The sequence below is a fragment of the Mirounga angustirostris genome, unplaced genomic scaffold, assembly GCF_029215605.1.
Source record: "Mirounga angustirostris isolate CCGP_5_RB_7025 unplaced genomic scaffold, mMirAng1.0.hap1 SCAF_5, whole genome shotgun sequence".
Classification (NCBI taxonomy): domain Eukaryota; kingdom Metazoa; phylum Chordata; class Mammalia; order Carnivora; family Phocidae; genus Mirounga; species Mirounga angustirostris.
In genome coordinates, this window is record NW_026991713.1 from 24,288,422 (window position 1) to 24,302,855 (window position 14,434).

The 14,434-nt window shown below is 38.0% G+C and overlaps 1 protein-coding gene across 1 annotated transcript in view; it reads right to left on the reverse strand.

Annotated features, from left to right (window-relative positions):
• CFAP54 (cilia and flagella associated protein 54) overlaps window positions 1–14,434 on the reverse strand; it is a 295,241-nt gene that overhangs the window by 227,740 nt on the left and 53,067 nt on the right. Inside the window, exons 16-19 of the mRNA XM_064590760.1 lie at window positions 10,359–10,487; window positions 9,864–9,990; window positions 1,100–1,186; window positions 857–978 (exon numbers count right to left, since the gene is read on the reverse strand). Of these exons, the coding sequence (XP_064446830.1) occupies window positions 857–978; window positions 1,100–1,186; window positions 9,864–9,990; window positions 10,359–10,487 (465 nt within the window). The remainder of the gene's footprint in view (window positions 1–856; window positions 979–1,099; window positions 1,187–9,863; window positions 9,991–10,358; window positions 10,488–14,434) is intronic.

Below are 14,434 nucleotides of genomic sequence, written 5' to 3' on the forward strand. Positions count from 1 at the left end.
TTTGTATCAGAGGATGAGGAGTCTGCCCAGTAGCCTACCCTCCACTGAAGATGAATCACTTTATCTATGTTTTCAAACTCATCTCCTTCCCTGTTCTAATAGGACTGTGCTCTATTATTAACCCCTCTCATATCTTCAATTTCTCTCTTTTCTTCTGGCTCTTCATACTCATTATATAAATATGTGGAACTTTTTCTCTTAAACTCTTCTTAAACTCTGTATCCTCTCCCTAGCTTTGACCTACGTTTTTCTTTCTCTTATCAGCTAAACTACTTGTAGCATTATTCTCTACTTCACCATGTGCCATTCACTCAGCCAATACCATCAAATTTTTATGGGTAATACACACAAAGTTTTAAAAATCCTCTAGCTTGAAATGTGATTACCCTCAAGAATTTAAATTCTAAAATCAACATACAATGAATCGGTAAGAAGACAGAACAATTTCCAGGGAGAGTAAAATATAAATTAGCAATATCCATCTGAGAGAAGGCCTCTGAGTCAATGGACTTGAAGTATCTTAATTCCATTGTAAGGAATGCATTATACTAAACATAGTGTCACGTAAGTTCTATAGTTTCCCTCATTTTTAATCCTTCTGATTTTATTTGGCTTCCAATGTAAGTTGTCCCTACAGAAAGAGGCTCTCTCATTTCAGGAGAGTACGGGACTAGTAATATAGATTAGTGCCCCTGGCTCAAAACTGTTCTACTCAAAGAGAAGACTAGATATAGGGAACCTGAAAGTTCATAATCTAATGTTAAGGGCAACACATTATTTTTAGCAAAGTGAACTAAATCATTCATTTAACAAAGGTTATATGTCAGGCCTAAAAAAAGGAATGGCATGTTGTTACCATCAAAAGGTTGTGTGAAGATGTAGAGGCCGCATCTTTCTCAAATATTAGAAGAGCTTTCTGCATCAAGTAAATTGCTTTGGATAGCTTATTCTTCCTTATTTTATTCATTACATTCAATTCTGAAACAGAAAACAAACATTTTATCAAAAGGGAAACACGAAAACTATCTTTAAAAGTTTTCAGAAACGTTTAAACAGTTTCTGAAACTGTTTTAAAACAGTTTATCCCAATTTTAATTACCTGTAAAACAGTCAATGCTTCTAGGTTGTTTTAGCTTTTCTGGACCTTTGGTAGATATGTGTTTGCTAATAGTTGGAGTCTGCAAAACTGAAGAAGGAAAAGGAGAGTGCCATTACAATTAGATTTGTGTCCAAGAAAGGAAATATTTTCTAAACATTAAAGGGTAACTATCTATTTGTAAAATTATTGCTTCCTCTCATATGTCATCTTTTTTTCATTAATAGATAAAAATTCAAACAAATCTATAATGACAAACTCTCTTCTATTTGCCACAGTATGCCTGAGGACGTGAAAAATATTTAAGTTATAGATGGAGAGGGAAGATGGCAGAAGAGTAGGGGACGCTCAATTCGTCTGGTCCCTTGACCTTGAATTCAGCTAAATATCTATCAAATCATTCTGAACACCTGTGAATTCAACCCGAGTGCTAAGGAAAGTATCGCTGCAATTCTACAAATGGAGAAGTGGCCACTTTTTGCAAGCTAGGAGGTGTGGAGAAGTGAATCTGAGGGGATATATCAGAAGATAAACCACAGTGGGAGGGAACCTCTATAAGCTGGCTGCCGAAAAGTGATATAACAATGGAATGCAAAATCAGAACTTCTAGAAGTCTGCTCCTGTGAGGAACGTCCCTGCCTGAAAGGTGCGCAGGTGGTGAAGTGGGGCAGAATTGTAAGTGGGACAGTTGGTCTCAGGATTCCCAGGGTCACAGAAAGAACAAGGGTGCCAGAGTGTGGCAGAGGTCCCAGGCATTGGATCAAGGAAGCCGACTACAATTAGTGAGCCCTGGAGTGGGCTCTCAGCTAGCTGTTGCAATAAACTGTGAATCGTGGCAAGATCAGGGACCGCCTGTCCAAGCAGGGGCCCAGCAAGAGGAGTGGCCCTCCTCCCTCCCTGGGAGGAGCGGCACGGGTGCACACAGGATTGGGCAACCGCTCCCAGAGCAGGGGCCCAGTGAACAGCAGAGACCTGGTGAGATTTTCCCCCCTCTTTCCCTGGGGAGGATTGGTACAGAGACCTACCAGGCCAAAAAGGGCTGGCATGATATACTCAGGGTACTAAAGGAGAAAAACATGCAGCCATGAACACTTTATCCAGCAAGGCTCTCATTCAGAATGGAAGAAAAGAGAAAAAGCTTCCAGGGCAAACAAACTAAAAGAATTTGTGATCACTAAACAAGCCCTACAAGAAATATTAAAGGGGTGGGGCGCCTGGGTGGCTCAGTCATTAAGCGTCTGCCTTCAACTCAGGTCGTGGTCCCAGGGTCCTGGGATCGAGCCCCGCATCGGGCTCCCTGCTCCGCGGGAAGCCTGCTTCTCCCTCTCCCACTCCCCCTGCTTGTGTTCCCTCTCTCGCTGTGTCTTTCTCTGTCAAATAAATTAAAAAATCTTTAAAAAAAAAAATATTAAAGGGGATCCTGTAAGGGAAGAGAGAGCCCAAGAGTAACATAGACCAGAAAGGAACAGAGACAATATACAGAAACAGTGACTTTAAAGATAATACAATGGCACTATATTCATATATTTCAACAGTTACTCTGAATGTAAATGTGCTAAATGCTCCAATCAAAAGACACAGGGTATCAGATTGGATAAAAAAGCAAGACCCATCCATATGCTGTCAACAAGAGACTCATTTTAGACCCAAAGACACCTCCAGATTGAAAGTGAGGGGGTAGAGAACCATTTATCATGCTAATGGACATCAAAAGAAAGCTGTGGTAGCAATCCTTATATCATACAAATTAGATTTTAAACCAAAGACTATAGTAAGGGATGAAGAGGGACACTATATCATACTTAAAGGGTCTATCCAACAAGATCTAACAATTATAGGGGCCCCTGGTGGCTCTGTCGTTAAGCGTCTGCCTTCGGCTCAGGTCATGATCCCAGGTCCTGGGATCAAGCCCTGCATCGGGCTCCCTGCTCAGTGGGGAGCCTGCTTCTTCCTCTCCCACTCCCCCTGCTTGTGTTCCCTCTCTCGCTGTGTCTCTCTCTGTCAAATAAATGAATAAAATCTTTAAAAAAAAAAATCTAACAATTATAAATATTTATGCTCCTAACTTGGGAGCAGCCAATTATATCAACCAATTAATAATACAATTAAAGAAATTCATTGATAATAATACAATAATAGTAGGGGACTTTAACACCCCACTCACAGCAATGGACAGATCATCAAAGAGAAGATCAACAAGGAAACAAGGGCTTTGAATGACACACTGGATCAGATGGATTTCACAGATATAGAGCATTTCATCCTAAAGCAACAGAATACACATTCTTCTCGAGTGCACATGGAACATTCTCCAGAACAGATCACATACTGGGTCACAAATCAGGTCTTAACCAGTATCAAAAGACTGAAATTATTCCCTGCATATTTTCAGACCACAATGTTTTGAAACTTGAACTGACTCACAAGAGGAAATTTGGAAGGAACTCAAATACTTGGAGATTAAAGAGAATCCTAAAGAATGAATGGGTCCACCAGGGAATTAAAGAAGAATTTTAAAAATTCATGGAAACAAATAAAAATGAAAACACAACTGTTCAGAACTTTTGGGATGCAGCAAAGGCGGTCCTAAGAGGGAAGTACATAGCAATACAAGCCTTTCTCAAGAAACTAGAAAAGTCTCAAATACACAAGCGAACCTTACACTTAAAGGTGCTGGAAAAAGAACAGCACACAGAACCTAAACCAAGCAGCAGAAGGGAAATAATAAAGATTAGAGCAGAAATGAATGGAATAGGGATGACTGGGTGGCTCAGTCGGTTAAGTGTCTGCCTTCAGCTCAGGTCATGATCCCAGGGTCCTAGGACAGAGTCCCACATCGGCCTCCTTGCTCAGTGGGGAGCCTGCTTCTCCCTCTGCCTGCCACTCCCCCTGCTTGTCCTCTCTCTCTCTGTCAAATAAATAAATAAAATCTTGGGGGAAAAAAAGAAATGAATGAAATAGAAACCAAAAGATAGTAGAACAGACCAACAAAACTAGAAGCTGGTTCTTTAAAGAATTAATAAGACTGATAAACCCCTGGCCAGACTTATCAAAAAGAAAAGAGAAAGGATCTAAATAAATAAAATCATAAATGAAAGAGGAGAGCTCATGACCAACACCAAGAAAACGCAAACAATTTTAAGATCATACTATGAGCAACATGCCAACAAATTAGGCAATCTGGAAGAAATGGATGCATTCCTAGAACCCTATAAACTACCAAAACTGAAACAGGAAAAATAGAAAACCTAAACAAACCTATAACCAATAAGGAAATTGAAGCAGTAATCAAAATCTTCCATCAAACAAGAGTCCAGGGCCAGATGGCTTCCCAAGGGAATTCTACCAAACATTTAAAAAAGAACTAATACCTATTCTTCTGAAGTTGTTTCAAAAAATAGAAATGGAAGGAAAACTTCCAAACTCATTCTATGAGGCCAGCATTACTTTGATCTCAAAACCAAAGACCCAACCAAAAAGAGAATTACAGACCAATATCCTTGATGAACATGGATGCCAAAATTCTCACCAAGATACTAGCTAATAGGATCTAACAGTACATTAAAAGGATTATTCACCACGACCAAGTGGGATTTACTCCTGGGCTGCAAGGGTGGTTCAATATCCGCAAAGCAATTAATGTGATACAATACATTAATAAAAGAAAGAACAAGAACCATATGATCCTCTCAATAGATGCAGAAAAAGCATTTGACAAAGTACAGCATCCTTTCTTGATTAAAACTCTTCACAGTGTAGGGATAGAGGGTACATACCTCAATATCATAAAAGCCAGCTATGAAAAACCCACAGCAAATACCATACTCAATGGGGAAAAACTGAGAGCTTTCCCCCTAAGGTCAGGAACACGGCAGGGATGTCCACTATCACCACTGCTATTCAACATAGTATTAGAAGTCCTAGCCTCAGCAATCAGACAACAAAAAGAAATAAAAGGCATCCAAATCGGCAAAGAAGTCAAACTCTCACTTTTTGCAGATGATATAATACTTTATGTGGAAAACTCAAAAGAGTCCACCCCAAAACTGCTAGAACTCATACAGGAATTCAGTAAAGTGGCAGGATATAAAATCAATGCACAGAAATCAGTGGCATTTCTATACACCAACAACAAGACAGAAGAAAAAGAAATTAAGGAGTCGATCCCATTTACAATTGCACCCAAAACCATAATATACCTAGGAATAAATCGAACCAAAGCAGCAAAGGATCTGTACCCAGAAAACTACAGAATACTCATGAAAGAAATTGAGGAAGGGCGCCTGGGTGGCTCAGTCATTAAGCGTCTGCCTTCGGCTCAGGTCATGATCCCAGGGTCCTGGGATCGAGCCCCACATCGGGCTCCCTGCTCCGCAGGAAGCCTGCTTCTCCCTCTCCCATTCCCCTTGCTTGTATTCCCTCTCTCGCTGTGTCTCTCTCTGTCAAATAAATAAATAAAATCTTTAATAAAAAAAAAGAAATTGAGGAAGACACAAATGGAAAAACCTTCCATGCTCATGGATTGGAAGAACAAATATTGTGAAAATGTCTATGCTACCTAGAGCAATCTACACTTTTGATGCAATCCTTATCAAAATACCATCAATGTTTTTCAAAGAAATGGAACTAATAATCCTAAAATTTGTATGGAACTAGAAAAGACCCCGAACAGCCAGAGGAACGTTGAAAAAGAAAAGCAAAGCCGGTGGCATCATAATTCCGGACTTCAAGCTCTATTACAAAGCTGTCATCATCAAGACAGTATGGTACTGGCACAAAAACAGACACATAGATCAATGGAACAGAATAGAGAGCCCAGAAATGGACCCTCAACTTTATGGTCAACTAATCTTCGACAAAGCAGGAAAGAATGTCCAATGGAAAAAAGTCTCTTCAACAAATGGTGTTGGGAGAATTGGACAGCCACATGCAGAAGAATGAAACTGGACCATTTCCTTACACCACACACAAAAATAGACTCAAAATGGTTGAAAGACCTAAATGTGAGACAGGAGTCCATCAAAATCCTAGAGGAGAACACAGGCAGCAACCTCTTCGACCTCAGCCACAGCAATTTCTTCCTAGAAACATTGCCAAAGGCAAGGGAAGCAAGGGCAAAAATGAACTACTGGGACTTCATTAAGATAAAAAGCTTTTGCACAGCAAAAGAAACAGTCAACAAAACCAAGAGACAACTGACAGAATGGGAGAAGATATTTGCAAATGACACCTCAGATAAAGGCCTAGTATCCAAAATCTATAAAGAACTTATCAAACTCAAAACCCAAAGAACAAATGATCCAATCAAGAAATGGGCAGAAGACATGAACAGACATTTCTGCAAAGAGGACATCCAAATGGCCAACAGACACATGAAAAAGTGCTCAACATCGCTCAGCATCAGGGAAATCCAAATCAAAACCTCAATGAGATACCACCAGTCAGAATGGCTAAAATTAACAAGTCAGGAAACAACAGATGTTGGCGAGGATGCAGAGAAAGGGGAACCCTCCTACAGTGTTGGTGGGAATGCAAGCTGGTGCAGCCACTCTGGAAAACAGTATGGCGGTTCCTCAAAAAGTTGAAAATAGAGCTACCCTATGACCCAGCAATTGCACTACTGGGTATTTACCCCAAAGATACAAAGGTAGTGATCCAAAGGGGCACATGCACCCCAATGTTTATAGCAGCAATGTCCACAATAGTCAAACTATGGAAAGAGCCTAGATGTCCATCAACAGATGAATGGATAAAGAAGATGTGGTATATATATACAATGGAATAGTATGCAGCCATCAAAAGGAATGAAATCTTGCCATTTGCAATGCCATGGATGGAACTAGAGAATATTATGCTAAGTGAAATAAGTCAATCAGAGAAAGACAAGTATCATATGATCTCACTGATATGAGGAATTTGAGAAACAAGACAGAGGATCATAGGGGAAGGGAGGGAAAAATAAACAAGATGAAACCAGAGAGGGAGACAAACAAGGTACCATTTCACATCTGTTAGAATAGCTATCATCAAAAAGACAAGAGATAACAAATGTTGACGAGGATGTGGAACAAAGGAAACCCTTGCACACTGTTGGTGGGAATGGAAATTGGTTCAGTCACTGTGGAAAACACTATGGAAGTTCATCAAACAATTAAAAACAGGGGTGCCTGGGTGGCTCAGTCAGTTAAGCGTCTGACTCTTGATTTTGGCTCAGGTCATGATCTCAGGGTCCTGAGATCAAGAGCCGAGTCTGACTCCGCGCTCAGTGGGGAATCTGCCTGAGATTCCCTCCCTGTGCCCCTCTTCACCCCCTGCTCTCTCTCTTTCTCTCTCTCTCCCCCTCCCTCCCTAAAAATGAATAAATAAATCTTTTTTAAAAAATTAAAAACAGAACTACTATACAATCCAGCAATCCTTTCTGGGTGTATCTCCAAAGGAAATGAAAATAAGGTCTCAAAGAGATATCTGCACTCCCATGTTCACTGCAGCATTATTCACAATAGCCAAGATATGTAAACAGTATCTATCAATGAATGAATGTATAAAGAATATGTGGTGTGTGTGTGTGTATGTGAGTGTGTGTATATATATCATGGAATATTATTCAGCCATGAGAAAGAAGGAAATCCTGGCATTTGCAATAACATGGATGGACCTTGAAGGCATGATACTAAATGAAATAAGTCAGACAAATGCTGTATGATATCACTTACATGTAGAATCTAAGAAAGCTGAATTCATAGAAACAGAGAGTAGAGTGGTGGTTACCAGGGGCTAGAGGGGAAGTGGAAGGAAATGGACATATGTCGGTCAAAAGGTATATACAGTTCTAGGGATCTCATGTACATCATGGTGATTATAATTAATAATACTGTAGTATACACTTGAAAGTTGCTAAGTGAGTAAATCTTAAGTGCTCGTCCCACAAAAAAGAAGTGGCAATTATGTGACATGATAGAAGTGTTAGCTAACGTTATAATGGTAATAATTTTGCAATATATTAGTGTATAAAATCAACACATTTGTACACCTTATGCTTACATAATGTTATCTGTCAATTATGTCTCAATAACCTGGGGAAAAAAGTTTGCACTCAAAAATTAATTAATTACCTAGCATTTGATTAAATCTATTTAGTTGTATATATGATGTGACATCTGAATATTTTTTTTTTAGGTTTTTATTTAAATTCCAGTTAGTTAACATACAGTGTATTATTAGTTTCAGGTGTACAATTTAGTGATTCAACACTTATATACAACACCAGGTGCTCATCACAACACGTGTACTCCTTCATCTGGATCACCTATTTAACCCATTCCTATCCACCTCCCCTCTAGTAACTATCTGTTTGTTCTCTACAGTTAAGAGCCTGTTTCTTGGTTTGCTGCTCTCTTTTTTTCCCCTATGATGGTTTGTTTTGTTTCTTAAATTCCACACATGAATGAAATCATACGGTATTTGTCTTTCTCTGACTGACTTACTTAGCTTAGTATAAGACTCTATCTCTAGCTCCATTCATGTCATTGCAAATGGCAAGATTTCATTCTTTTTTATGGCTGAGTAATATTCCATTATATACATATACCACATCTTCTTTATCCATTCATCAGTTGATGGACATTTGGGCCCTTTCCATAATTTGGCTACTTTTGTTAATGCTGCTATAAACATCAGGGTGCATGTATCCCTTCAAATTAGAATGCTTTAGACAGAAATCAGAGGTTGTATTAGGCTAGAACACTTAGTACTATTCTATAATTAGTCAGTAATTTATAATGGAGTAGTTGTTGAATGAATACTGGCTATATAATCCTGCCAAGAGTAACTTGGCTTTATCAAAATTTAACCTTAATTTTTATACATAATGACGTTAAATCTTATTTTGAAACGAGTAAATGTATTATCTGTATGCACACTAGTATTACTATTGACATCTTTTTAAAAAATGTTTTGAAGTCTTTATCTAATAATGAGGCCAAAAAAACTTAGATCCAAGTCATGTGTGCTCTGACATTATGTCAGAGCTGTCTTTCTAAGTTTTTCAATAGCTTCAAGGATAAATATAAACCCCTTAGCTATTCAAGATTTAACTGTGATCTACATTGCTAGGCTTATCTGTGTCGTACTCTCATGTGTGCTCTTTATTCTAGCCATAAGAGAATTCCAGCAGTTCCTAAACTGCACCATGCAATTGTTGCTTTCCAGTTTGCTAAAGACTAGTTTCTCTATCCAAATGACTGTTTCCTTTTCATTCTTCATAAAGATATTTTCTAGCCTTCTGGTCAACTATCACTTCTCCCAGGAAGCCATCCCTAACTCTTGTTTATTATAGATACTCCTCTTCTGTGTGCCTACAACAGAAACTGAGCCCACTTCTGTTACATTTATTAATCTCAACTGTTACAATTGGCTTACTTACTAGAAGCTCAAAATTAGAGGTTTTATCTTATTTATACTAAACATAATATGGTTCCTGGATCTTAATAGGTACTCAATAATTATATTTGCTTGATTGAATTAACAAAATATCAGTAATTGACTATAACTCAAACAAAATTAATTTTTTAGAAGTATACTAATTGATTTGCTATGCAGGATATAAAGCAATAATGAAAGGTATCTATTGATATTAAGCAGGGAAAAGAAAAGAATGAAATTTATCTGGAAAACACTCCAACAAGAACATAATTTACAAATTATTTACTATTCTTGAACTTATCTTAAAAATGATGCAAAACAAATTATTTGCTTTGATCACTACTACCTTGCAATTGGTCAAGAAGCACAACAGCTATCCGGTGCTGGGCTTGAATTAGTTCAAGATGCAAATCCATCATGAAAGAATTTGGTGTGACTGGTTTGCACATGTCTCCATCTATATCCTGGGTGTACTTTGGTAGGATTGAAGCAAAAATAAAAAAGAAATACAGTTATCAAAACATACTAAAAATAGCTCTATCCTATTACCACTCAAGTTAGCATTTTACTCTACGCCATTAAATTCTGCTCATTTCTCAACTCTTTGCAATCTGGTTCACATGCTAATAAACCTGCTTTTCAAGTTCACCAGTGGCCTCTTCAGTAACAAATTTAAAGACTCCTCACTCTCCTTCATTTCTTCTGGGAAGAGGGGAATAGATTTCTGGCCTATGAGAATGAGGCCACCACAAATCACACTTTACTCACCTACTTGCAAAGCCAGTCCTCTTCCTAGCTAAGTAACAAACACTTCAATTTCATGTAAGAGTTTCCCATTTACCTTGGCATAGCAATGGTCAATCACTGATGATCCATTTGGCAAAGTAGTTAACATGCAATTCAAGTTTATTCCATCAATTGCTTTGTCAAGAAGTTCATAAGCCAAAAATAACTGTTCCACGGGTTTCTTCTAAAGTAATTTTATAAACAAAACAGAAAAATAACATGTAAGGAAAAATCACATACAACATTTTCAAACTTCTTTCAATAATAACTCAAACCTAGTAATAAATTGAAATAATCTATCCAATATCTACAATGTTATATTTTTTACTCAGTGTATCTGTCTTTGATTAAATGTGGAGTACTACTGATAAAAGTGAAATAATAAATACAATTCATCATTTTTCTAAATATAAATTAAGCTTTTCGTAAATATGTATATATCTTCCTTTTATGGTTTTCAAAATTCTGACTGTACCAAATGTATAGGTAAATTTTTAAAATACAACCCTCATAATTTGTCATTTTCACACACTTCATTTTGAAAGTTAATTTTTTTTTTTTAAATCTCAGAGCTGGAAATTTAGATGTAGAGGCCATCAAATCCAATGGCGTATATCATGATTTTCAAAAACTAAATACCTTTACATTCTAATTATTCTGATAGACAAATACAGAGAATAATATAACAAGCATCCAGTTTTGTTCAAACTTTCAAATTTCACGTATTTCTCCAGAAAATTTTTTGGAAATAAAGCAAACACATACATGCAGATAACTGAAATCCTCTATAGAACTGTCCACATGACAATCCTTTTCTCTGCTCCTAAAGGAAGCCACTGTGCTTTGGTTTTTACCATTCTTTGGCGTGTTTTTAAACTTTTACCACATGTGTATGTATCTATTAACAATATGCAATATTGCTTGCCTACTTTTTAATTCTGTCAGAAAATTTTGCAGTTCACTTTATAGGCTCAAACATATGTTGTTGCAATTTTTTCATGCTGGTGTATGTAACTCAATGTGTCAGAGTTTGGTTAGGAACACAGAACAACTGGAGATACTCTCAAGCAGAAAGAGATTGGATACACAGAATTAGAGGTGTCTATCACTGTTGGAACGACTGGGGGAACAAAGGCCAAGGAAGCTGCCAGTGACAATTTGGCTGCATGCACAAGCCTCTGTGAATCTAAGAATCAAGGAGCAGCTGACAACAGCTGCGAGTGTCTGTCACACCATGTGCGCCAAGTGAATTGCAAGAGCTTGCTCAGCACCTCTGGTAAATAAACTTCTTCCATCTGCCACTGCCAAGTAAGAACTCTGTCTTCCCTTCATTATACATTCCTGCAAATGCTCCTCATTGGAAGACTAACCTAGAAGCACGTAGAAATGAGATGCTGGGAATTGCAGTTCCAGCTTTTCCCCTGTGACACAAAGGTGACTAAAGAAGGGAAGGGCAAGGATGCCAAGCTGACTCTAGTTCAAGCCCACACTAATTCATTCATCCTTACGGCCACAGTGAAATAGTGTGATGCTGAGGAACATGTCACAATATACTTATCCACTCTTCTACCGATGGGCATTTAGATTGCTATTACTAAAAATGTGTAATGCATTGTACTAGTCTGTGGATTGAGACAAGGCTGGTATTTGCTTTACAGTCCTTATGCCTTTTTTATCTGCTTTCTTTCTCAGCTGACTAAGATCTCTAGGACATGTTGAACAGAAGAATGACAGATATCCTATGTCATTACCTCAGAATAAAGGGATTGCTTTTAATCTTTTACTATAGGTATAACATTCATTACAGGTCTTTGAATGATACCCTTTATGGGAAAAAAAGTTCTCTATTCCTGACTTAAGAGTTATTTTTTAAAGATGGCTGTTGAATTTTGTCAAATGTTGTTGTTCCATCTTTTTTATCTAGTGAGGTAGTCGTATTTCTTCCTTTCGTCTGCTAATGCGGTGTACTGCATTATATTTTCTAATGTTAAATCATCCTTGCTTTCCTGGAATATAAACAATTTGATTACACACATCCATTCAAAGATATATAGATATATATCTCCATTCAAGAATCACAGGCCCAGGGAGGTTCTCATGCAACTCAAGTAATGTAAATTCAAAAAACAGACCTACTCACGTGAAAGCAGGCCCAGGATTATAAATCATTAGGAAGAAAGACTCTCTCCCACCCACCCACCTCCAGTACCCATGTGGAGATACCTCCCCATACAAACAGGCAGATTGGTTTTCTTCTGGTCTCCCTTCTCTAGAATGTGGTCTTTTGGAGGTCATAATTTTAATGTGTAAGTCTCAGTTCCAAACCCCCATCTTTCATGTGCCCACACTTCATATCTTGTCACTGAATGGCTGTTAATCTGACCTTTTTTATAACTGAGCCCATCAACCAACTGCAGCATCTACTCATAAAATGACCATTCTAGTTTTCAGTTCCCCTTTCTTGGCCCCTGGAATTTATCTTACTTTCTTGTGAGCACCACAATGTGCTTGAGGATATTTTTTCAATTCTGCCCAAAATTTCTAGATGCTTTGTAGAACAGGGTTTTCAGCTCACCCAGTTTGCCCTTTTCCCAGAAACAGAAGTCTCTAAGGATGCCTTTTTAACACCAAAAAATTTCAAAGACCCTCCTCCACACACACCTACATTCTCTCATCAACATCATCACCATCAGTATCACTTTTGTTATTTTTGTCATTATTTTAGCTAACATTTAATTAAACTATGTTCCAGATACTGGACTAAATGCTTTACAGGGACTAATTTTTTAATTGCCATTATCCTATGAGGTAGATACCTACTAATTATTGTAATTTTATAATACATTTATTGAGAGAACTAGCTGCTATGTATTCAGTAAAACTTTTAAATAAGCTTTGAATGTGATTACAATAAACACCTCATTTTTTTTTAAATAGTTGCATGTATATATGCAAGATGTATAATTTATCCCACCTACAATCTCTGATAGGTGAGCATAAAGATTTTGGATTCTCCTTACAATAAATTCTCACTTCTCTCCACTTCACTCCCCTCCAGATGGGTCTGAGACCCTAAGTTAAGATTCAGTGCTCTACATAAAACATAAGAGAAAAACTGAGTAGCTACCATGTGCCAGGCAGGTACTGGTTTCTGCAACATTACCAATACCTCATTTACACTAAGTAACTTAAATAATACCAGTAGAATTGGTTCTATTGTTATAATTTTACAGATGAGGACACTTACATTCAAACAGATGAAATAATTTGCTCAAGATCACACTGTCAATTTAAGAGTCAAGATTCAACTCTGGGAAAGGGGAACCCTCCTACACTGTTGGTGGGAATGCAAGCTGGTGCAACCACTCTGGAAAACAGTATGGAGGTTCCTCAAAAAGTTGAAAATAGAGCTACCCTACAACCCAGCAATTGCACTACTGGGTATTTACCCCAAAGATACAAATGGAGTGATCTGAAGGGGTACATGCACCCCCATGTTTATAGCAGCAATGTCCACAATAGCCAAACTATGGAAAGAGCCAAGATGTCCATTAACAGATGAATGGATAAAGAAGATGTGGTATATATATACTATGGAATATTATGCAGCCATCAAAATAAAAAAAAACCATGGATGGAACTAGAGGGTATTATGCTAAGCAAAATAAGTCAATCAGAGAAAGACATGTATCATATGATCTCACTGATATGAGGAATTCTTAATTTCAGGAAACAAACTGAGGGTTGCTGGAGTGGTGGGGGGTGAGAGGGATGGGGTGGCTGGGTGATAGACATTGGGGAGGGTATGTGCTATTGTGAGCACTGTGAATTGTGTAAGACTGATGAATCACAGACCTGCACCTCTGAAACAAATAATACATTGTATGTCAAAAAAAAGAAGAAGAAGATAGTAGGAAGGGAAAAATGAAGGGGGGGAAATCGGAGGGGGGAGACGAACCATGAGAGACTATGGACTCTGAGAAACAAACTGAGGGTTCTAGGGGGAGGGGAGTGGGGGGATGGGTTAGCCTGGTGATGGGTATTAAAGAGGGCACGTGTTGAATGGAGCACTGGGTGTTATACGCAAACAATGAATCATGGAACACTACATCAAAAACTAATGATGTATGG